This window comes from Phallusia mammillata, chromosome 5, assembly GCF_965637545.1.
Source record: "Phallusia mammillata chromosome 5, kaPhaMamm4.hap1.1, whole genome shotgun sequence".
Classification (NCBI taxonomy): Eukaryota; Metazoa; Chordata; class Ascidiacea; order Phlebobranchia; family Ascidiidae; genus Phallusia; species Phallusia mammillata.
Window position 1 is genome coordinate 24626793 of NC_137256.1, and position 24800 is coordinate 24651592.

The 24800-nt window shown below is 37.4% G+C and overlaps 2 protein-coding genes across 2 annotated transcripts; both read right to left on the reverse strand.

Moving 5' to 3' along the window:
- Positions 1-614: 614 nt before the first annotated feature.
- Positions 615-6332, reverse strand: LOC145229341 (lysosomal amino acid transporter 1 homolog). Its single transcript, XM_080094665.1, has 8 exons — positions 6057-6332; positions 5866-5959; positions 5339-5465; positions 4732-4934; positions 4269-4355; positions 3792-3872; positions 2879-2983; positions 615-2413 (listed from the first exon to the last, which is right to left on the reverse strand). The coding sequence occupies exons 1-8, from the start codon at positions 6263-6265 to the stop codon at positions 2306-2308; spliced, it is 1014 nt and encodes a 337-aa protein (XP_079950791.1). The 5' UTR covers positions 6266-6332; the 3' UTR covers positions 615-2305.
- Positions 6333-10627: 4295 nt separating this feature from the next.
- On the reverse strand, positions 10628-24304 carry LOC145229318 (uncharacterized). The gene is made up of 14 exons (XM_080094634.1): positions 24089-24304; positions 23483-23606; positions 20810-21151; positions 19953-20123; positions 19459-19572; positions 18505-18573; positions 17769-17973; positions 16833-17099; positions 16150-16281; positions 15468-15632; positions 13814-14119; positions 12881-13233; positions 12135-12340; positions 10628-11505 (listed from the first exon to the last, which is right to left on the reverse strand). Exons 1-14 carry the CDS (start codon positions 24180-24182, stop codon positions 11198-11200), a joined length of 2856 nt encoding a protein of 951 aa, XP_079950760.1. The 5' UTR covers positions 24183-24304; the 3' UTR covers positions 10628-11197.
- Positions 24305-24800: the final 496 nt, after the last annotated feature.

The following is a 24800-nucleotide window of genomic DNA, read 5'->3' on the forward strand; positions in this document are numbered from 1 at the left end:
GTTCAGTTTCACAAGGGGCTCGTCTTGTACGTTGTTCAGTTGGAATTTATGAGATTGCGTCTACAACGCAGATAAGTCCAGCTTAATTCCTTTTCCAATCGGATGTAGTAGGTTAACATCTCCTATGCCTTCACAACTACCCCAGCTCGGTCACTCAGTCCCTATCTAAACTGCATCTACTGTCACTGCTAACTGACTGAACTTTATTTTTGTTTAAAAGCTTCAATTGTTGCATTGATGCTTGTGATGTCATAGTCTTTGATAAGAATGGCAATTTGTTACAAATGATCTGAATTTATGTACGACCTGGATGTAAATGTATAATTACAACTGCGTTAGTCGCAATGTGTCACGCACAAATTGCGTGTTGTAATTTTCTATTTAAATTTACTTTTGTTAAAGGGTCTCTGTTTAAAGTTTGTTGCTCTCTACGGACCTGAGATTGCTAGGGTTAGACAAATAAATGTTTAATGTTCAATGAACCACTCCAAAACCCCCCAAAAATGCTCTGTGCCAATAGCCTCATTTTTGACTATGTGTTTAACATAAGACCCAATTCAAACTATTGATAAAAAAACAAGATATTGTACAAAAACTAACACAATTCGAAAAAGCACAGATGGAAAACTCGCTGTATTGATGCAATGAAATTGAAATGAAACAGTACTGGAGGTCCAATATACAACAAAAATGGTGTTCGATATTTAAGGGGGCTATTCGGAGTTAAAATCAATACAAATAAGTTTAACACCGCTATTTAACTATTTAAACGTTTTCTTTCTCAATACGTTAACAGTATAGTACAGTATACGTAAGTGTAAAATGACGTATCTCGTTGACGTATGTGGTGACGTAACGAATACTAGAGAAAAAAATGGAAGGCTACAAAATTATGAAACCATGTATATTATGACCAGGACTTGTTCAAGTTATCGAGCAGTAAATATATTAGGAGGCACGCCAGGTGTGGTGAAAACATAGTTTTGATGAGTAGTTATTACACTGAACAATTGTATGTCAACTATTCGTAAAAGTTTAATTTGCTGTATTTATGTCTGTATGATGCGTTCACCGCCCTAAAACAACTAATTTTGTTCTCAACACGGCAAACAAAGAATTAACACCTACCTAAATCATCGAAAAACAATATTGCGTCTCTGTTCAAGTTCCGAATACATTTTTGGGCGAATTAGACCTTTTTAACTCGAAAAATTAGAGTAAAATGTCGGTAACTATTATCTTGACGATTACAAAGTGATAAAAAGTTGACAACAGTTTTAGCCTCCGAAATAACATGCAGGCCTGCCACCAACCGCAAATGCAGACTATGTATGTTATTTGCGTTTAAGTTCTAATTCGGAATGTGGTTTTGGAACGAGTTATTTACAAAAGCGAGAAGCAGAAGAAAAAGGCAAATGACAAAAAAGTAACAAGCACAATGAGGGGTTCCCGAAAAGTTTGACCAAAAGGCAGCAGATTTGGTTTTAGTTGCAAAAAATGTAAGACACACAGCAAAAATCGCAAATAAGAAAATGCAGTTCAACCGTAAGGCTTACACTGCACAAAAAATTGTTCTAGAAACAAAAGCACACTTTCTTAACATAAAACATTAAAATGTCATAATGCATTAAAATTGTGTCTATATAAGCACCTAATAGCGCAAAACACCATGTTTAAAACGGTTAAAAACAACAACCATTGTTCTGTGATGGTGTAGTTAGGTTGTGTGTGATAATTGTGTCTATTTTCAGAGGTAAGTGAAATCACATTGTTGTATTATGCTGGGTATTGTGCAAAGTTGACAGCACATTTGAGGGTTAACAGACACTTTGAGGAAAAGTTGAGTTTGTGTGTCAAATGTATGTAACAAAATTTGATGCTTTTTGTTGTATAGAGATAGCAAATTTAATTAAATTTCAATCCCATTTAGTGATTAGCAGAGCATTAACAAAAACATTTTTAGCACATGTCTAAAAAAGAACAGCTTGGAATTCGGATGTGACGAAAAAAAATGTGATAAACAGGAATCACAAGTCGATTGTGCTGATAAAATTACGACAGAATGTACTTTTAACTCAAGTTTCTAAACAAAGGAAACTAAATTAAATAAAAACCAACAAGTTTTTGGTATAAGAAGAGTAAGACTAGGATTTGATACAAGTCCACAAAAATGTTTAAAACCATCAAACACCGTAACACTGGTGAAGCAAGGATAAAGACATACAATATTTCTCTTATGACACCCCTTTTACCCACTGTCTTGGGTATTTGCCCTAATAAGTTGGGTTTTTCAGAAGTGCTATGTTCAAACAAGAAGTGGATTGTTGTCTTGGTCATTGTCTTCCACCAACAAAACAGGTTTAAACTTTTTCGTGCAGCATTTGTTCCCGTAATACAAGATTTGAATTAGAATCTGTAAAAAAATAGATTGTTTTTACAGAAATCCATTGACAAGTTTGTAGAAATCTTGCACAGTGGGCTTTTAATTGCATAATGCTCAATTAAAAGTCGGCTTAAAATAAAACTAGATTTGACATTTACATAATAGTCACTTTGCCACTATATGCAACGTTTTTTATTGTTGATTAACTAAATAAAACTTACAAAAAAGCAGACAAATACATTTTAATGTGTAAGACCAGTTTAATGTGTGAACAAAAAATAATGTCACAGGTAATTTACCAGTTAAATATCATTAAAATAATGCTTCTTAAAGCTGACTTACAACAAACAACTTTCAAACAATTTTCTAAAAAATGAAAAGTAGATTTTTAGTTGGTTGATACAAACAGCGTAACTTCTCAAATAAAACAAAACGAAAATGCTCTCATTTTTTTCTAGTTGATGGCAAAGCAGATTAATTTTAGCAAATACTCACAGTAAAATCAAGTGCAAGTGTTCCTAGTGATCCAATCAGCCATGGCATGTGGAAAAGCAAGAACTCAGACCAAGTATGACCAGGATTGGGATCCTGCATTAAAATCTGAAAAAAAAACATTTTCCATGACTTTTTTTAACTACTTGTTCTACTTTTGATGTCATTAATTTAGTTAACAAAGTCACGAATCTTAATCACTGCCAATGGTAATTTGCTGCTGGAATTACCACATTATGTATGCTGTACACCAGGGGTATGCAACCTGCGGCCAGTGGGCCAAATGCAGCCTGTTAGTTAAATGTTGTGCGGCCTGCAGAGACAGTTGGATTTCAAATGTACTGTCTAACAAGTCCAATTGTTTTATATTTTTGAATCAGATTAATGCACCCGGTGCTGTTTTTCTGCGACCAGTTTGAATAATGTGCTTGCAATGAAATGCGAATTTTACTTTTAGTTTAGCATTTTTGGTGCGCAACAAAGTAAAATCAGCTTTTGTTATATACAGGTGCGGCCCATGATCTAATCTTGGTAATTGTATTTGGCCCCACAGTGACAAAAATCACTGCCTATTCAATGCTAATTCGCTACTGGAAATACCACATTGTGTATACTGTACACAAAAGCAATATGTCAGAGTCATAGAATGTTTTAACGACTTGGTGGGAAACAAATTGCTGCAAAAATAATTCTTTGCCTGTTGCTATATCAGTGTCATAATGAGTAGCTGTAATTTACTTGTGTGCACAGAATGTTTGTTAAGTTATTGAAGGCCAATCAGCAAAAAAATAGCTTCAAGCAATGTAAAGAGCTTGTGGATTCCCGATTTAACATATTTACCTCCCAAAAAATGTTGTTACGTTACAAAAAACGGGGTCCAAATTTTCAACGTGTTGAAAGAATAAATTTTACTTACTGAGGCTCCATACAGAGTATTTCCTGAAACAGCAAGAAAGAACATGATGGGAGAAACTCCTTCCGTTTGCTGACGTAGATACTAAAAATGTTTGTTGGATATATAATTAAAAAAGAGAAATTTTGCATCACAAGACAGAATAATGGACTTTAAACTTTCTCTAGAGTCTAGAACATAGTCAAATAAGAATGTTTTACATGAATAATCATGATTATACATTGCTCAGCTTTCCTGAGTCAATTACCAGTGTGCCAACTTCCCCTCTGGCAGGGTCAAATTCCACTTTTTTATGTTTTAAAACTCCGTTATCAAATTCCAGCACGTACTTGGTGGGGTTGCTTCTGATAACCATGGCTCAAGTTTCATTTTTCACTATATGCTACAAATTTACTGGATATATTAAAGTATGGATGTTCGTAACAAGATGCCCAATTTAACTGTTATTTTAACTGTGACAAGTATTAAAAATAAACTTACATTTTTCCTTATTTGTGGAAGTCTTGATCCAAGATAAAAAGCAGATGAAATGCACCCAACAGCGTAACCTATTATCGTCTTTGGAGTCTAAAACACACAGGAACAATTAGGTAATGTTGATCTTTATTAATAAGGTCTAGAAACTGAGTGACACCACTACAAATGACAGTTAAATCTGTTACAATGCAAGAGCATGGCATGAATATATTAAATCAAAGAACGCCATTTTTATACATGAGTATGCCATGATCATTGGGCTGCATGTACGTTATAGTCAGTGGTGGGTTTTAATTTTTTTGTCAGCTGCTTCTACCACAAAAGTCATATTTTTTGCTGGTTCTATCACAAAAGTCATATTTTTCAGCCATTTCTATCACAAAAGTCATGTTATTCAGCCAGTTCTGTTACAAAAAGTCCAATGACAGTAACCAGTAATGCTAACCGGTTCATAGTAAAATCTTACCCATACAATAAAGCTGGGGTCTTTACTGACGCTAAGAATATTTCGTCCGATTCTTGAGTTGCTTGTATAACTGATTGAAGGGTTTAAGCTTTTCTGATACATTGCAAAAGGCAACATAATACTGAAAAACAGACAGCAAATGATCCTTTCACTTGGTCGTCCAGAAGAATTCATGAATGCATCATTGATTACACCTCTTTGTGCTAAAAAAATATATAGTACTTGGGTTTAAATCTAAAAGCATCGAGCCAATAAATGAAAAACTGCAGACGGTGCACACTCCAAACAAACTGGAGTGCCACACTAGCTAATACGGCCAATCTCTCGTCACCAGCTGCAGCTGATGAGACCTTATAGGTCGAGTGTACTGTCTGCAGCTTGGGTTTTAAATTTAATACTTTTTGAAGTACTTGGATGGTTTAATTACATTGATAAAGTATTTTTTAAATCACAGTATTGTTTGCATTAATGCATTGTATTAAAATTCATGTTTTAGTTTGACATTTTTCAAGGGTTATTATGTCTACACACATAATTTAATACAAATACAACAACTTACGATCCATTTGAAGCAAACTTTTCACTTCAGGAAATAGTTGTGACTCACCTTTATTAGCACGCTTGTGTTTCCAGGCATAATACACAAACTGCACCAGCATTATAATGTCCATTGAAACGTAATACACAGCGGTGTAAAGTTGGATTGGGAATTGGTCGGTTAAAATGCACCCCACCTACGAAAAAACATTAGGGTTTTTCGAGGGTAGCAATTTTTTATGTCACTTTTCTGTTTACATTTGTTGTCTAATCAGGAAAATAACAGCCCAAATAGACACAAAAATAGCATGAGAATTTGCGGAAACAATTTTTACATCTATTTGTGTCGTTATATTCATCATTAAACATGTGAACAGATCCTGTGTTTAATGCTTCATTTTTATTTGTTTAATCCAAACGATTTATTTACTATATGTTTGTATAAAATCTTGCTCAGAAGTAGTTCAGGTCTTTCCTTTTTATATTTAAGGTTGTCAAAAATACATAACCTTTCAAAAAAATGATGGGAGCCATGTCAGAATTGTAAAAATTTCAATCATTAAGATTTCGGCATTGTGAAGTTTATAACAAACTCACCATATTACTTGAATCTCCAAGCAGCCACATGAGTAAAAACCAAAATGAGAGGGCTTCATCCACTTTCCCTTTCTTATAGTTTTCATACAGCTGCCTAAAAAACATACAAATTTGTTATGAACAAAAGTATAAGTGACCAGTTTTTAATTCCAAGTTAAATCTTAATTTATTTGCAGCTGAAGCCTACTTACGGCAAAGATGCACAAATCCAGCACAAAATTGAAATAAGTCCAAAAATGAATCCGATTTCCTCCTTAACATTGTAAATGCATTCGTCGAATATTTCGTGGACCCACACGATAGGGTCAGGAGCCAGGCAAGATGAATTGGTGATATTGGCTCCGCTTGTATTCGAGTATGGATCGTTTAACAAAGCAGTTAGAGGATTAATTGGATACATTTTGATAAAAACTAAAATGATAAAACACAACTAAAACCTGCAAACAAACAAGGATCATGATGCATAATTAGCCTTTTTTGTTATTTTATTGTGTATATATAACGTACTGACAGAAAAAAAGTTGTCAAAAACACAATGCAATAATCTAACTTAATTCAAACAAAATAGCACCGTTTAGTTTTGACTCTGAATGTTCCTTTCTGTTATATACACTATTAGTTATTAACTGTCCTTGTAAACCAAGCGCGCAACATATCATGACTTACAACATAGTTATAAAAAACGTTCCAATTTTCGAAACAAGTCGCTCTTTGTTTTCGTCTGGTTTTTCGCATGAACAAACAGCTGGTAAACAAATCAGTGATCCGTGAAATAATTACGTCACTCTGTCTTCAAATTAGTTTAATTTAAAATCCACGTTCGTTTGTTAATTAGCTGCTACAAATCCCTTTTTTCCTCTTAACCAAGTAACAGGAGTTATTCAGTCCTTTGTTCCTCTAATTCCACTCAAACGGTTTCCTGCTGAAGAAGGATTACGTATCTTTCATTGCCAGCTTCATTTCACTTCTTGTAAGTCTCGTGACCAGTCCTTTGTCTCTCTTTTCTTTGTGACATTGAGTTCAAATTACACTGCGCCAAGGCTTATGTCACATGTGACATGTACCGCGCAATCTTGTAAGTACCTTTTTCGTAAAATGTTAGTAGGTCATGCGCGCACTGTATTATTTTTATAGCTGCATTGAATTCGGTAAAGCCTTTTCATCGCAATTCCAATTTAACGACGCAGCGACTAGTTAACTGTCGTTTACTGCTCTTGTATTGCGACCTGACACATTTCCAAACAAATCACACTTCCCATGTAGTATTTAAATGGTGACTAGTTGGCAACCATTTGTCCGGAAATTGTTCGCGCTTTTAATTGGAATTATTAATCGTACATCACTTGCGAAATGGCTTTATTAAAACAAAACGAAAAAAACATCAGAAAAAAAAACAATTGCACTCGTTATATTTTTTTGTAAATAAAGACTACGGTAGTTTGTTTGTTTTTCTGCGTTTTACGTAAAAGAAGGCAAGCAATATCAGTAAAATGGCGCGTTTTTCATGAAGTTTTTTAAGATGAAAACTTATTTACGAGTTCTTTACTGCTAGAAAGATTTTATTTGTCTGCTTTTTAGTGTACATTGTAGTTGTATTGTTCTGTTTTGTTTTAATTTCTGCCTATATGTGCAGGTTTGTAAAAATGGCCGGATAAATCATTTGTGAACTTCTTGGAGCTGAAGATTGATTATGAAATGACTTGGGTCTTGAGTTGAATCAAAATTCAAATTAAAAAAAAGATTTGGGAATAAAAAATCAGTTAATAGTAATGTTTTTAAAATCAAAAAGATATGTTTAAAAATAAAATTGTTGGTTAAATGTGAAATAACAAATACTGCAAATAAACTGTCAATTACACAAAAAGACAACAAACGGGTAAAAATGGTATTTTTGTGCAAAATATGTAAATTGCAGCAACAGTTCTTCGAAACACATCAACTTGAAGGATTTGATAATCATTTTGGGGACATTGTATACATGAACACAAACATGTAATCCAATAAATCCATGGATATAGTTTAGTAAATATGGTTTAGTAAATAAGATCATGATATCAGTTTTTAAACTGACACACAATAACTATATCTCAATTTTATCCTTCAGTATATTTTGTTAAGCAAGACCCTCATTTTTGGTCAGATTATCTTATGTCACCATTTATTCAATGTAAGTATGATATTACTAATTTTGTGCAAATAGTTTTTAACCCATGTATGGTTTTTATCTTGCAACTAACTGGCTTTTTGGTATCATAAAAATATCATGCATGTGCATTTTTTCATTTTTGAGACAACTTTTTCTGCTGTTTACATCTCTTTCGTAAAGCCAACAGAGGATTGAGTCTTTCCAAACCGTCAACAAACGTACATACTGTTGAAACGTTACTAATCCACAGTGTAAAGCCAAATATAATGTCCCAACTAAGACAGATTTTCTTGGTTGTTATAAGCAACATAGCAGCACTGCACATTGCAGTGGCAAGGAATGAAACAAACATGCAAATTGATAATCGAGCTACCATGTTTCTTATGTTCTTTCTTCCTGAAGACGCCAAGTTGGCCCAACATTGTCTACATCTTGAGGTCTGGTCGTACACTAGAGGGTGGATTGTGAGAAAAAGGAAAATGCTTTTGTAGAATAAACTTGCACAGGTCGCTGCCAGAGACGCGCCAATGTTGTATGTTTTGGAAATATGTATGGTGCAATGGTTCTTGAACGCAACGTAGCAGAGTCTAGTATGAAGTAATACTGCGACTGTGGCGATGCTCGTGTAGAAACCAATAATCACGTACTTACTGATAAACTTCGACAGTTTGCTTTGACTTTCGTGAAATATTGGATTCCGGTAAAAATTCCTTTGTCGCGCCCACAACACCGTGTGTACAGCCATAATAGATAAGGGATATGCGACAAATAGGAAAATTCCGTAAACTTGGCAGCTGTGTGTCGGTAGTTTTCCGTACACACCACAGATCACTATCACAGAGAACAGCCCTCCAACGTAAATCGGAAACAGATAGAGCTTGTTAAAAAAGGTCCAGTCTTTTCTACCTCTTTGTAGTATTTCGTAGAATGTTACGGATATAAGTAGATACGCAGACAGTACCATGACTGTTATTGCAACTGGTTTCATTTGTGTTACACACGATATCGAGGCTTCCAAATCTTCGCAAAAACTGCAATTCTCATTCCATTTGCTTTGATTGTCGCTCAGGTATTGCTTAACTTGACTACTCAAGGTGCAAATTCTTGACATGTTGTCACTTGCTTAACCTGTACTAGAAAGTAAAAGAATGGAGCTAATAAATGATAAGCTGCAGACAGTACACACTGTTTTGACCTATAAGGTGCACGAGGCATGACTTTTAAGCCTGTTACTCCAAACAAACTGGAGTGCCGTTGGATGGCTGCACTAGCAAACACGGCCGATCTCTTGTAACCAGCTTCACCGATGAGACCCTATATGTGCACTGTCTGCAGCTTAGAAAGTATAGTTTAACGGTAAATGCAAAATCACATATACATTTGTCACTTTATCCAACCAAATCTGTTGTTACTACCTCCTCGTAAACAACCAATTTAACCCGTTGCTATCGTCTACTATTTTTATGTGTTATACCAGGGGTCGGCAACCTTTTTAGCACCGCGGACCGTTTTTGAAAGTGAAATTTTATCGCGGACCGGTCTTCAAAAAACTACAAGTATTTTGCAACAAAAACACTTAAATTAGTTTATCATTCCCGGGATACATGGGCAAAATCTTTTAAGCTATTCCACGGGAAAAGTTATACGGCCCGGTAGCGAACTCCTCGCGGACCGGCGGTTGCCGACCACTGTGTTATACAACTGCCAGAACGTCTTCATACAATTTCATGTATTTTACCCATTTCCCAAGAGGTAAGAACCACATTTTCCTTTAAAAAGCAACGTAATGCAGATATTGCTTGCTGACTAGGCGATATAATTTAGGCCATTTTAGTGGTAAGTTTCATCAATCAAATGCATACCATGGACGGAAGTTGGTTTCGTTGTGATTATTACATGCACGTTATGTCAGTAAATATAAGTTCCTGCTAGTCGTAATTTGACGGACGGATTCTTAGAATTATATCGGGCAAAACATATTTTTAAAACGTAGATTTGTTCTGGCCCTTATTAATGGAGTTTTACAACATTTGTAAAATAATTTCTAGCAAGCCAATCAGTGGCCAAATTTTATCAGACCCTAAATTTGTGCAATAAAACTGTACAGTACGATGCAAATTAATGTAGCAGAGTTAACTAAATTACGTGACCCATTATAGCAGTGATTCTCAAACTGTGTGTCGCGAAACATTCGCTTATTTAAAGTACGAAAAACAGACGTGCAAAACAACGCCCAAAGCTAATTTTTTTCCTATTTGTCAAAATAAAGCTGCAAATAAACTCTCTTTTGCACCACGTTCTTAAAACGTTTGAGAACCACTGTGTTATAGCGTAGCCTACTAACGAAATCTAGTCAAAACAGTTGCTTTGTTTTAATTAAAAACTTCTTCTGTCCCTAAAAACATTTTTTTCTAATAAATACGCTCTCAACTTCTATCACTTTCGCATCGTGCATGAACTTGTGTTAACAAAGCAAATTACGGTAGTTAAATTAAAGTCTGTAATAAATTTGTTCCTGTGATATGAAACTTTTCACGAACTATAGTATACTTTTTAACAGATTGCCTAAAACTATGAACCTTTACTATAGTTCGTTGACCTTATGGATTTAACTGTTTGCACGTAAATGCCGGACCGGCACTCGTAATAAAGTGGTTAATGGCAGAACTACCATCACTATTACGACCCACAAGCAGATTTACGATTCACAAACAGAAGATAATATTTATTAAATCAATAAACGTACAGGCCACAATTTCATTACTTTGCAATTATTTCCAGTTTATCACCAATTTCGGTGGTTTCTTTTCCTGTCGAACCCCACCCTCTTTCCCCAACACAGGTGGTTGGTTTATAGAGCCCGCTCGACTGGTACCACCAACATAGCCTCCCAAATCTCCAAATGCGCCAACCTCATTCTCTAAGGTGAGTCCCTGTCACATAACGCTTGTAGTAACGGTGTAGCTGCAGCGCGTTTATGATCTCTCCACCAATTGTGCCCTTACCTTTGTCGGGCTTCTCAACGTTGCGCAGCTATTTTCGGCTTGGTGAATATTTCAGCACAATTGTGCTGCTACGATTTCGCCAGGCGAAATAAACTCAATTATAATAAAGTTCTTTGGACCACCCAAAATGGACCACTAGTGGTTTGACCGAACCAGATAAAACCGCTAATCTAGCAGCTTCTTAGCCGTCTTGTGTTCTACTGACACTGTGCAGAACGATGTCAGTACTTTTTGTGCTGCTCCCAGTCATCCAGTTTGAAGGACGCATGTTTAAACCAAGGCCTTTCACTTTGGCGTAAATCTTGTCAATAAAATTTGAATACAGGATGGGATTGAGGGCGCTGTTGATCGGCAGAAGAACGATCGCAGCTACTGCGTATGAGATGCTGTCGATCTTTACTCCACTGAAGTTGATGAAAACCATGATGGACAGTGGAATCCAGCAACAGAAATCAGTGATGATCAGACGAAGGATCTTGCGTTGAAGAGCTATGAAAAATAATTTAATTTACCAATTCTTTGTACGTGGAATGAATTTCGTCAGCAATATATTTGAACGTAAAACAGAACCAATTACATTTCGTTGCCGGTATTTGTTCAGTTTAAAACTGATGCTGTTATTGGTCAGGGGAGCCCAAGGTACTTCAGTCCACAAATAAAATAATCCAAAGTTGCACATAGGACATATACATTGCTGATGTAGTATTTCAAAATATATGGTCTAGCTATACGCAGTTAATAGGTGCCGTAATATGAACCTATCATAGCTCCTTTCCCAGAAACATGCTTTCAAAGTCTTTAAATTGACACTCAAAAGCACGTTTATTACTGGAAAGTACACTTTCATTTAATGTAAACTTTTTTCCTTGTGATTTTTTTCTCCGTGGTAAATAAAGTGTGGCTGTGCTTAAGTTAACCTTAAAAATAGCCGGTTTTCGGGCGTTAGCTTTTCTTGAAATAAAGATATTCACATAATCCTAGGCAAAACACAATCAACCAGTTTATACTTTAATAAAAACATAACCCGAAAAAAGGGAAATTTAATCTTAACTGGATTTTCGAGAAGCCTTTTTGTTAAAGTTATTCTTTAAATCTAAAAAAAACGTTTGTAAGCGGACCTGCGTTATTTTTCTTCGAAGCCTCTGATTCCCGAACATTGATCTTCTTGTTTCTTCTGGTTTTCACCACAATAATCCCGTACACCGTTGCCACGTACAGAAATGCGAGAAAATTAAAAATAGAAATCGTAAGCGAAAAATGCCACGATCTGTCCGATGACGTCACAAAGAAGTTTGGAGCGCAAACACTGCTGGCGCTGCTGTATCTGAAAGTTGAAAGACGTTAAAGACTTTTTGCGACCTTTGAAAGATTTTAAAACAAACATATTCCAGCATTGCACAAATAAGATATTGCTGCCTGGAATAATGTATAAATTACGATTGCTTTTCCAGCAGTTTTATTATTTCCAACCGGCGTTTCGACATCCTGTTCAAGACGACATTATGTTTCAAGGTATACCATTATCCTGATGAGGGCTTCTCGTTTGCTGGGAATATTTGTTTATACATTGTAAAATCTTTATAACAAGCCAAAGTTATGTATTATACGTTTATCGAAGTCAAGAGTTTTAGTGGTAGCAAAACATTGACCGCACAGGCTTGTGTTGCCAAATTACAGCCACTCCAAATTGCTGTGAAACGCGTTTCACCGATAATAAATAATTTGAACAGAAATAACGTTCTGCAGGATAAAAGTTTGTGTGCGTGATTTTACAAAACGCTCAAAGGTCAGCAGGACTGGTCAAGATAAGGACCTTAGCTTAGTCTCTGCTGTGTTACTCTTATTTGTCCCGAAAAATACTTACCCAAAATAACGCTCAACTTTCAGAATTTCAGAATCTCGCGGCAACTTTTCCTCCACAAACCGAATCAATTCCTTCCATGACGTCACCACTTGTGCTCTTTCCACTTCGACCTGCGTGAGGTTGACTAACATCGGATGATACGTGAGTAGGTCTACGACGAACGATTTCGCCGCCGTAAAGTTAACCACAACGTTGCCGAAGTAGGGGCTTTGTCGGATGAGCGCACGCTCGATAAACGACCCGTGGAGAGAATCCGAGAGAGGCAGAAGCGCGAGAAATAGGGAAACAATCCAACACAGCAGGATCATGAAGAGAACACTTCTCGCTTTCGGCTTTCGAGATGCAACAAACGGCTGAAACGTAAGCTAAAGTCAAAAGGTTCGTGGTTCGTGCAGTTGCGTAAAATTTAAGTACTACACTGCAATTTAAACTTATAAAGGTTTAATTGTTGGTTTGTTACTTCAAGTTTTATCCTCGATGGGCGGCAACTAAACGCTTTATGCTCACAAAGAGTCTGCCGTCGAGCTGCCTGTTTTATTGCTATATAGTCCGTTGCATCATTTCTTATTTAATGTTTTTGACTTACAGTGATGTTAAAGAAACTGACAGCTATAGCATTGAATAGCCAATAACTTGGACAAGCTTTTTTCGTATTGAATATTCAATACTTTTTATGCGACTATTTTCAGTTTTCAAACATAATTAACGTATTGTGGGCCTTCCCAAATATCATCAAGACCCACTAGTGGTAACTTTAATTTAGTTCAACCCGTCGGTAACCACTGGGTTGAAGCAATGTCGCTTAAGTTTCTTGCTCAGGGAAACACAACCGACCGAGATAGGATTAGAACCTATGATCTTGTGAACACAAGGCGGTTGCGCTACTCACTCGGCTATTTTGACCGCAAAAATAGAAAATAATGGAAATCATACCTTGAGAACTGAGTATAGACGGCTTGTTGTTAAGAGTAGCATTGTAAGCACGGAAGTCTCACTTGAAAGCACAACCAGCACTCCCATAGCAACACAGGATCGACTGGTGAGCCATGACAGTGATTGTGAGCAATAACTTCCACTGTACACTGCTCCTGCTATTCCCAGCATTAACAAATAAATCGCCATCAGAAAATCAGCAACAGCTAGATTTAACACCAGCATGTGATTGGTGCGCAGTGAAGCGTTCCCTCCGTGCTGTTTGAAGAGTTTTCTCAGTTTCTTGCATTCACCAAATATCACAATCTAGAAATATTCAAAAAATGTGTTGAAGTAGTAAGCACTGTTGGTCACAACGTTAAGGGTTCAAATCCTGGCTCGACTATAGTGTTTTAATTCCAAATCTAGAGCAATCTTGCCTTTAAAGTTTAGAGTTTTTATCCACTTAATGTCAAACTTTAAAAACAAATCGTTTGATTGTGTGCCTCTTGGGCAATGATCACGTTAACGTGTTTTTTTATTCAAAGGTTTTTATGTTTTCATTTGTGTATTTTACACTGCCGTGATATAGGCCTAGACGTAACAAAAGGGTCTTTGCGATCACTAACTACTATTAGAATTTCGACAGGGATGAGCCAGTGTCGCTCAGTTCGTAGAGCGCGACTCCAGAAAGGACTCCTGTCTTGGGTTCGAATCCCACCGCAGGCTGGTTTTTTTCTAGTCAATGTCTTGCTATATGGCAGTGGTTCTCAAACTTTTTTTGTTGCGACGCCCCTGGAAAAGTTTTCTGGAATTGCGATGCACAAGCAAATAAAAGTTAATGAGGAAAATTATTATTAAAGTTGTGCTTATTGATACAACAATAAAAAGCCACGAAATGGAACTATTCTGCGACGTGCTAGGAAAATTAAAACGACGCACCAGGGCGTCGCGACGCACAGTTTGAGAACCACTGCCATATGGGACTGCTTGGTGACCGTCTGATTCGGTATTACGTCTTCAATGAGCCTATAGTGCAGTGGTTCTCAAAGTATGGGTCGCGACCCAAACATGGGTCGCGCAGGGGCAAAAAATGGGTCGCGCTGTGGTCATGCAATTATGCCCAAACGAACTATTACTGCATTAAGTAAACACAAACGAATTAACTTAATGTAGAAGTAAATTCACCACACACGACTTCGTTGTACCGTAAAATTAACCAATCATTACCACATAGGACAATAGCCTTCCAACTTTACTGTTACGCACAAGGCGATTGTAACGTCATAGCACCGGAAATAATAGGACAAGTTAATCATGCGAAACTGAACTTGGAGATATAACAGTAAGCGTTTAAGGATGAGTAAGTATTCGTACAAGGAAACATTTTTAGATTTGGGATTCACTTCTATCAATGATCATGGTGCTGCAAAGCCACAATGTGTGTTGTGTTATGCAGTGTTGGCGAACGAATCGACCTCGTTAAGCCTGCAACCATTTCGACATGGGCAGACTCCTATGCGGCGACGGTGTGGCCTCGAAATTGCGTCTCGTTAATACATTTTTTGTGTTTGAGGCTTGGGTCGTGAGATGTTCATAAAACTCCGATTTGGGTCGCGGTCATAAAAGTTTGAGAACCACTGCTATAGTGTATAACGATTTGCAACACACTTACTCCGTTTCCGACAAGGGCAAGAGTAGCCATGATCCACAACACAGCTCTGAGTATAGGATTGCCAATCAACTCGTATCTTGACGATAACTCGTTCAAGGTACTCGGGTTACTCTGCGATGGGCACTCGTCACTCCAGTCGTCGCAATCGCCGATACCGTCCAAAAACTGCAAACCAAAACTTGTTAAAGCAGTGGTTTCTTCTAATATTGTATGTAGATCAGCGATTACGGTACACTCATACCCAAATCAATAGTACGCCGAGCCCAATAAAGGCGTCATATCGAGTTAGTAGCAACGGTGGGATTCAGCCGGTTCGCACCGGTTCTATAGACCCGTCTCACGAAATTTTATGAGATCAGCGAACCGGTTAGCATTACTGGTTACTGCCAGTGGACTTTTTGTAACAGAACCGGCTGAAAAATATGACTTTTGTAATAGAACCGGCTGACAACAAATTTGAATCCCACCACTGGTTAGCTGGCCTCTAAACATTCTCCATTTGGCCATGCCGCTAGATTTTTCTAGCCTATGACTTGCCATATGGGAATGTTTGGCGACCGGCTGATTCGTTAAATTGCACCTTTAATAGACTTGGCGTTCTGTGATTTACCTTATTAGTGAACTTTAAGGTACAGGCGCTTATCAAATATGTAGCAGGATTTTATTTAAAGCATAGTCTAACCTTGGCTTCTGAAACGTAAAGCGGTGTCGAGTCTTCACAATAGAACCTCCCGTCTTCAGTGCAATTCATTTCATCTTCAGCATTGTCGCAGTTTATTATGAAGTCACAAACAACGAGCCGGGATACGGATATCTGAAAATATTTCACATCAGACAACCGATACAAAAACATTCGAACTAACTGTGCTGGACGGAATATACACCACCCCTTATTTTTTCGAAGTTTTGTTTTAGAGAAAATAAGTTTTCAAACGTTTCAAACTGAAGTTTACTTAACGTAGGACTGGACAGAGCTGTATTATAGAGGAGAGTGTAGGGTAGTGATTTTAAACATCGAAAAATAATGGTAGAGAAAAAAGTAAATTCAGTCACTTATACTCATTGCTTATAGATATCTGAAAAAGAGCAATAGCCTACTCGTAATTGAAACTTTAAGATGGAATCACCCAGTCCGTTGCTTGGTGGATGAAGACTAATGAGCCTTATAGCAATGCAGATAAGTTCAGAAAAAAAAAAAACATTTAGTCGTTAATCCTTAAGTTTCTATTTGAATAAGATGCTGACGATGCTGTAAAATAGAAATATATATATCTTTAAAACTTAGGATGAACGACTAAATGTTTTTTCTGAACTTACATTTAAAAAATAGGTTTGATGTTCGAAAGGTTAAGGGTTCGAACCCACCTTGGTCCCACCACCCGATGAGCAAGTAAACCTTGTATCAGAACACCGACTTTCAAGTTCATCCGAGCCATCATCACAATGAACTTGACCGTCACAAACTTGCAAGTTCGGAATGCTAATAAGATCTCTATTGTTACACAGAAATCTGTCACAGTTTTCTTCGTCAGCTCCGTCATAGTTACAGTCGATTATGCCGTCACAACGCCGAGGATCGTCACTTTGGAGAATTTCGCGAAACGTGCGGTTATTTCCTTCCCTGTCAGTTGTCTGCGCGTTCAAAAACAAAAAAGTAACTAAATAGCGCCACAGTGTTCGCAAGGTTGTGGGTTCTAATCCCATTAAGGGAGGTAACGTTTGTTTACCTAAAAAACTTATTGCTGTGTGACGTTAATACATCAGTCTGTTTAAGTCACAACTTAAATAAAATATAATGGGAACACTATATACGGAACTGTTTATAAGTTTAATGAGAAAAATAACGGCCCAAATAGACGTAAAAATCGACATGCTTTGTTATTCAGAAGGTCATGCCATTATCGAGGCTACATTAGTTACACCGGTTCATAACCAGTGGTGGCATTCAACCGGTTCGCACCGGTTCTAAAAAACCGTCTCACAAAATTTTATGAGATCAGCGAATCGGTTAGCATTACTGGTTACTGTCAATGGACTTTTTGTAACAGAACCGGGTGAAAAATATGACTTTTTGTAACAGAACCGGCTGAAAAATATGACTTTTTGTATCAGAACCAGCTGAAAAGTATGACTTTTGTGACAGAACCGGCTGAAAAATATGACTTTTGTAACGGAACCGGCTGAAAGATATGACTTTTGTAACATATTTTGGCTAAAAAATGTGACTGTTGTGATAGAACCGGCTGACAAACATTTTGAACCCCACCACTGTTTATAACGTATTTGGCTTCATAAACTTACTACAGTTCGGCAATCCAGAGCATATATCGGTATTCCAACGCCTGCTGGGACCGTACATGTAAAAGTTGTGTTAGGGCATCGCGATATGCATTCGTCATCGGGAAATCCTGGTTCAATTAACCACCGAGATCCTTCCGGTAGGTGGCAGTCTTCCTTGCCATCGCACAGAACACCGGTAAGCGATTCACACTTTGAACTTGTACATCTGAAAGCAACGAAAATGTCAGATGTGTTTGATGAGTTCTTGAAAATGGTGACAGGTCTTACAACTTCGCCAAACCTCAAAATTAATTTCAAGTTTATAGAGTTCTTCCTGCAAATGTATGTTTCTTCGGAATAAAAATACATTTGCCATGCGAACTCTATAAACTTGATATTATGCCTGGCAGCAATAGCTTATATATCGAATCAAATATAGCTGAGTGGCCCGCACTGTGTTTAACCCCGCCATGTTGGAGTGCCTGGTGACCGACTGATTTGGTATAATGCCTTTAATGGGCCTGGTGTGCTTTAATTTATACGACTAAATTAAACCACGAAATTTTCGATGTCACTAACAAAACGTTTTTAGCAGTAACTCAAATTAGGTTCCGGCGGAAGCTGGTTAGCGAGAGGTGGATGTAAAGTCAGAGCCACCACCTTCATTTGACCTTGACCGCTGATAGCGTTTAGTTTACATTTTGTAGCAAAATTCCAACTTGTAAATTTTACGGCTGCACAGAGCTTTTCTCCATACCTGCATCTTTCGTCGCGGTTCATCACATCACCCATTGTGCACCACAGAGTCCCTTTGCAAAACGAAAACCTGAAAACAAAACTGTTTAATTATTCAAATAACGGCTCAAATAGACGTTAAAAGCAACATGCTTGTTTGTTCAAACGTTTCGGCAAATACTCATGGCATCATCAGTGATATGAAGCCCACATTTTCGTATATTGCTGTAGTTGCTCTGCAACATTAGTTTACCTTTTCTAATATTGGGAACATTACTTACATCTACGTTTATTAAGTTAAACTAGGATTTGACACTGATTTTAGTGTATCATCAACATGGGGACTGATGATGGCATGCGCATTTGCCGAAACGTTTAAAACATAAAGCATGTCGCTTTACGTCTATTTGGGCCGTTATTTTCACCAATATACTTATGAACAGAACCGTATATAGTGTTCCATTACTGTTCATTTATTCAAATCTTCTACATAAGGATGTGATATGGGAACGAAACGACTTGTAATTTTTGGGCATGTGTCTTCATTCAGTGATGAAAGAAGGAAATTAAATCGAGTTCAAATTAAAAACATGCACCCCGCTTTATGCAGCCGTGTCTTATAAAAACTCAATCAAAGATAACTAGTAAGCTGCAGACAGTGCACACTGTTTCGACCTTAGGTCCTTATATATAAGGTATCTTTATAGTGCAGCTGGTGACGAGAGATCGACCGTGTTGGCTAGTTTAGCCATCCAATTTACAGGTCGAAACAGTGTGTACCGTTTGCAGCTTATAATTTTTTGGCTCGATGCTTTTTACAAAGATAACTAGCTTTTGTAAGAAATAAGTGTTTTCAATACCTGCAGCAAAGTTGTCTAACAAAGTGGCTGTAAGCAATAGTATTCTCAGTATGATTTATCATTTGTATTTTTTGTTGACTGATAAAATTCAACAGCTGGTGATTGCAACCTTTCACCTTTCGTCGAAACCATCCTGGCAGTCTTTGTATCCGTCACACATCAACCAACGCTCAATGCACTGCTTGCTTTCGTTGCAAAATACCATACCAATATCGCAATCTGTAGCATTGCTGCGAAACAAGACATCAAAAGCTGAGTATAGTTCATAATCGCTACGCCTATTGTTTGTACTTATGTTATATCTTGTCACATTAAAATCCAACTAGAATGTACAGTAAACAGAATATTGCTGCGGGACATAGTGTACAGTTTTTATTATAATATGCCGACGTTTAAATGTCCCATACAAGACACCTTCAACTAACAAGTAGTCGCATATGACAAGGTTTCGTTTGGAAAAGTCTATCCTGCGGTGAAATTTGAAGTCATTTCCGGGACGCGTTTAGAGGAGGAAGTTGATTCACAGGCGCCATTGCCTGCCTTGTATGCTGCATGTGTCAGATTCGTAGTAGGCGATCGCACTTTATTGACACATAAAAAAAACACTCACTTCTGATTGGTTCTTAGTTGCACGTGATCACACACATCAGAGGGTCGTCTCTCGCACAAACACTCATCCGATAAATCCCAGCAGTCGATTGTCCCGTCACAAACGCGATGACGTGGTACCAGCATCATTTCGTCCAAACATTGGAAACATTTTTGCGAATTAATAATCACGCTACAAAAAAATGCAAATTTAAAAACGTCGTTGCAATTTTTGCGGTGGAATGAAAAATCCGTCGTCGAAACGCCTTTTTCGTTGACATTTATTCCAATTTAGCGGAAAAAGACAAAACCAATTTAGCTATCGAGTAAAAATAATTATTTAAGCTGCATAGCGAAAACAACGAAAAGTTTTACAAACTTTTTTTCGTTTATATTCATTCTATGTTGGTTTTGAAAGATGGACGTTAGAAAAATTGCAAAGTGATTAATTGCTACAAATTTTTGTCAACTGGTTCTATCACAAAAGTCATATTTTTCAGCCGGTTTTCTTACAAAAAAAGTCCATTGACAGTAACTAGTAATGTTAACCGGTTCGCTGATCTTACAAAATTTCATGAGACGGTTCTATAGAACCGGTGCGAACCGGCTAAATCCCACCACTGCTGGCTGCAAGCGTTTTTTAACCAAAAAAACAGAACTTGGAGATTAACAAAATCTGGACCAGGGGTTAAATCCTATTTGTCCACGAAGGCCATCTAACAATCCTTTGTAATTTATAGGCTACATGGTAACTCTAAATTATATCATGACAGTGAAATCATAAACTTGTGTTTGGCCGCAGAAAATGCTCCACTTGGTTCAAAAGCACTTATAGGTTCTCTACCCTTGTTAATAGACCAAGATACAACACTCACTCACCTTGATGCGTTCATTGGGTCGCTTAACTTAAAGCAAAGATCAGCGCCGTCGTCACAATCTTTTATATTGTCCCACAACAGTTGTTGCGGTAAACGACAAATTCTCCCGTTTCTGACACATTTAAATCCAACTCCATTCTGCCAATTGTCATCTTCCGGGCAACCATTGCACGCATTTCCATCACATATAGTTGAGCGCAAAACGCATTTCTTGCTCTCCTGACATTTGTAATGTGTTGGGCAACCGACGTCACATGGCGTCAAACCCTGACACGTGACTGTGGCGTTGCAGAGGTAGTCTCGGTGCAGCAGACAAGTTTGACGTAATGTTGTAGGTGTACACCTAAAGGGTGTTTGAGCTGTAAACTTACTTTCGATGATAAAAAGTGGTAGACCTAGATGATTGTACGATCCTTAAATTGTTTTCCTTGAACAGACTGATTGAAGCTATTATGATTATAGCATTATATCATGCAGGATAACTTAAATGTTACGGTCAACTACAAACGTTGTTCACTCTATTGATAAAAAAGGTGATTGTCGTAATTTTAAGATGAACATAAAATAAGTATGCCGTGATCGCTGGTCTGCATCGACGCTTCAGGGCTGATCCCAGATATTTATTTATGTTCATCTTAACTGATACTGGTCAATCTGGCGATCCCCCACTACGTAACTGACATGTGCAGAATACGAGGCCGGCAACGGTGCTTGTGATTCGACTTTCGGCGGATTCTCCACTGAGCCTGCGTAGCTCAGTTGGCATTTTCGTGGCCTTGCCACATGGGAATGCTTGGGTGACCGGCTGATTCGGTATGGCGCCTTCATTGGGCCTGGCGTACTGTGATTGTCATAACGTGGCGATCAAATATGACAAACATTGAAAGTTTCATACTTGCATACAATTATGACGTTTTTATCGAGAGATCTTTAAAAAATGCGCCTTTTATATATTTTTAGTCAATCCTGTGTCCAAAAGACTGCACGGAACTCGTGTTTAGTAATTGCTTCGTAAATAATTAAAATTTCGAAACTTGTCCACTTGAACTTGGCGCAAAGTTGTAAGGTTGTGAAAATAAAGGCTCCTTCATTGTTCAACGAGGCATTAAACTTCAAAGAACGCATGAAACCTTTTAAATTCTGAAGATTTTTGTGCCATTTGACTGCAAGACTTAAATTTAAATTTCAGCATTTACAATTACATTGAATTACATTGAAAATACCATTTGAAGTATTTTGGCGAATAAACATTTCCTCATAATAATTTCAAAAAGGCAACATAACTTTAAAATCAGTATTTCTTGATCATAAAGATTTTTGATAAAATTGTTTTGTTGTTATGTGATTGCTTCGAGCAAATAAAGTCGAGGGAGGCATTTAATATTGAATTATGTGACATCCAAACCACTAGCATTGTCCATTGGATTAAGAATAAGCCACCGTCTGGACCAAAACGACTAAAAATTGTGGTAATTAGGGATAAAACTCCCACGAAAAATGGCAGATAATAGTTTAAAATTGCCAATTTTCTACCCCCGATTCACAGAGCGTGACGTACGTGTATTTACGTCACTTAACCACCGTGACGTAAATAGGTGTCGACGTGATGAAACTCACGACTCTCGATAACGAATTGTCAGGAGAGCGACAATTTTCCGAACAGGACCAAGTTCGGAGATTGCGTTTTGCATTCAGCAGTGGAGACCGAAAGTAGTTATATGTTGATAGTCCCGTCACCATTTTTGTTCATGAAAACGTTTTTCGAAATACGGCTCGATTTTTCATAAAAACTGTAAAAACTGACCAAGGTGTTTGGCGGCACAAAATATAGTTTGTGGCAAAGAGAAATGAATTTTACATCATTTTTATTACGATTAGAGTAAATTTATCTTTAAACTTACCCTTGTTTTGGTAAACTAATCCTATTTGTGGGTTTAATATACGTCTGATGTGTTTCACCATTTATAACATGATATGTGTGACTTTGCTAGCTAATGACGATACATTAGGCTATATTGCGAGTCAGCATGTTAAACCATTTAGTGTCAAAATTAAGGTCTTTGCCAGAACAAGGATCGGAACATATTTGGCTCGCCTGTCGGATGTGGCTCTTTTAATAGGGGCGTTTAGTTCGCAGACAAACCGTAGTTTGCAGTTCTTGACACCAGCAAAAAGCGCTAAAAACAAACTGGTGTTGAAATGAATTTTAAGTTCCTACATTTTTTGGTTATAGGACGTTGTGTAGCAGCTGCGCGTTCAGCCATGATCCACCAATTGCGACGCACCTTCACTTTTTTGGCGCCCCATAACGCTTAAACGTTGCGCAGCTATTTCCAGGCTGGTGATTGTTTTAGTGCAATTGTGTTGCTATGTTCACCAAGCGACATAAACTTATCTTAACATTTTTTGTTCACCTGCTTTCCATGTGTCCAAATCCCATTTAGCTGCATTTAAAGCAACCAACAATAGGTTAAAATACATCTTCAAAAGAGTCAGGCAATCTAAAAAGTTTTCGACCCTTGCAAGAATATTTAGTAGATTGCGTTGGGATTCGAATCCACGACACGGACCTTGCAAAGTTGCAGCTTTACTTGTTCTTACACAGTTAATGTCACAATATACTTAAAAAAATGTTTTTATTGATGACAATTTTTCAAGAGTGTTTCCCACTAACCTAACTTGCGTGACGTCAAACTCGGTTGCCCTGGTAACGTTGATTTCGTCACTTCCGTCGCAGTCGTTTATGCCGTCACAAAAGCTTGCAACGTTGATTCGGGTTCCGTTACTACAATGAAAAACTGAAACAAATAACAATTGATTTTGCGTTTGCGATTGAAAATTAACACCAAAAAAACACACTCAGTCATATTCACTGATTGATTTGCAGAATGTTAAGTAAAGCATACATTTGTTGGCGCCCGTAAACTCAAGCAAAAAGGGAAATTATATTCGAGTTTGTACAAAATATACTCAAAAGGGTGGCAGACCATCAGCGTCAGTGTAATGTTTTATTTTTTAAAAAAGAGATAATAATTTCGCCTATTTCTGTATAAAAATATATTCGAGTTTGTATTTATTCTGTCACCCATCTGTTATTATTATTTGTGTGTTTGAATGCGTCAGGAAAAAGGTAATAACATTTTTTGCACTTGGTTGAACTGGTATTTGAACCCGTGACCTTACGATCACAAGTGATTATTTGGTCGTATCTCCATTCAAGTGGGCTTGTTGTCAACTTTAATTGACAGTTCGAGCTCCTAGAAAAATTGTTGTCATTTACCCGAAGATTGTCCGAAAGTGAAAAGGACGTGATTCGTTAACATGACAACAGTGACGCACAGCAACGATTGTCTCGTCATCATGGCTCGTAGCATTTGGAGAATACGACTTATTCGGTTGCTCCTTCCAAAAACACCTTTTTCTGTAAGGATTTTGCGTCAAGTTTAGTTATATTCACTTGTTAAACTGTCAAAAATATGATTTTACTTAAAAAAAACAGGTAAAAGATGTAAAATAACAAATTAAGCAAACTGCTAATACTTGCTTTAAATAGCATATTTGCCAGGGTATTGTTTTTTATTGAGCAAGAAGCAGTATACATGATTACTATGTCTGCAGTGGTCAAATTTTATCTAAGTCGGATGCCGAATATGTTGTTGCATATCTGCAGTGCAAACGCTCTCTAACACGGGTAATATGCCTATTAGCTTTGTCGAAATATGTTTCTGCTCATAATCAGGTCTTTCATTTGGCGTTTTAACTCTTAAAGTCTCTTAGCTTTGGTATAGAGCACCTTGGCGCCACTTATGTGACCTTGCGGTTAACTGTGTCATATTATGGCTTCAGGGCTCGGTCTCTAGATGCACGTATTTGTAGAATTAATTTCAAACAAACTGCCTATACTTCACTCATATTGCAACTCTCTGTTTGAACAAGCCCCACTAAAAACACCACACATTAGTTCGTATGATTTTAAATATGCCTCGATTCGA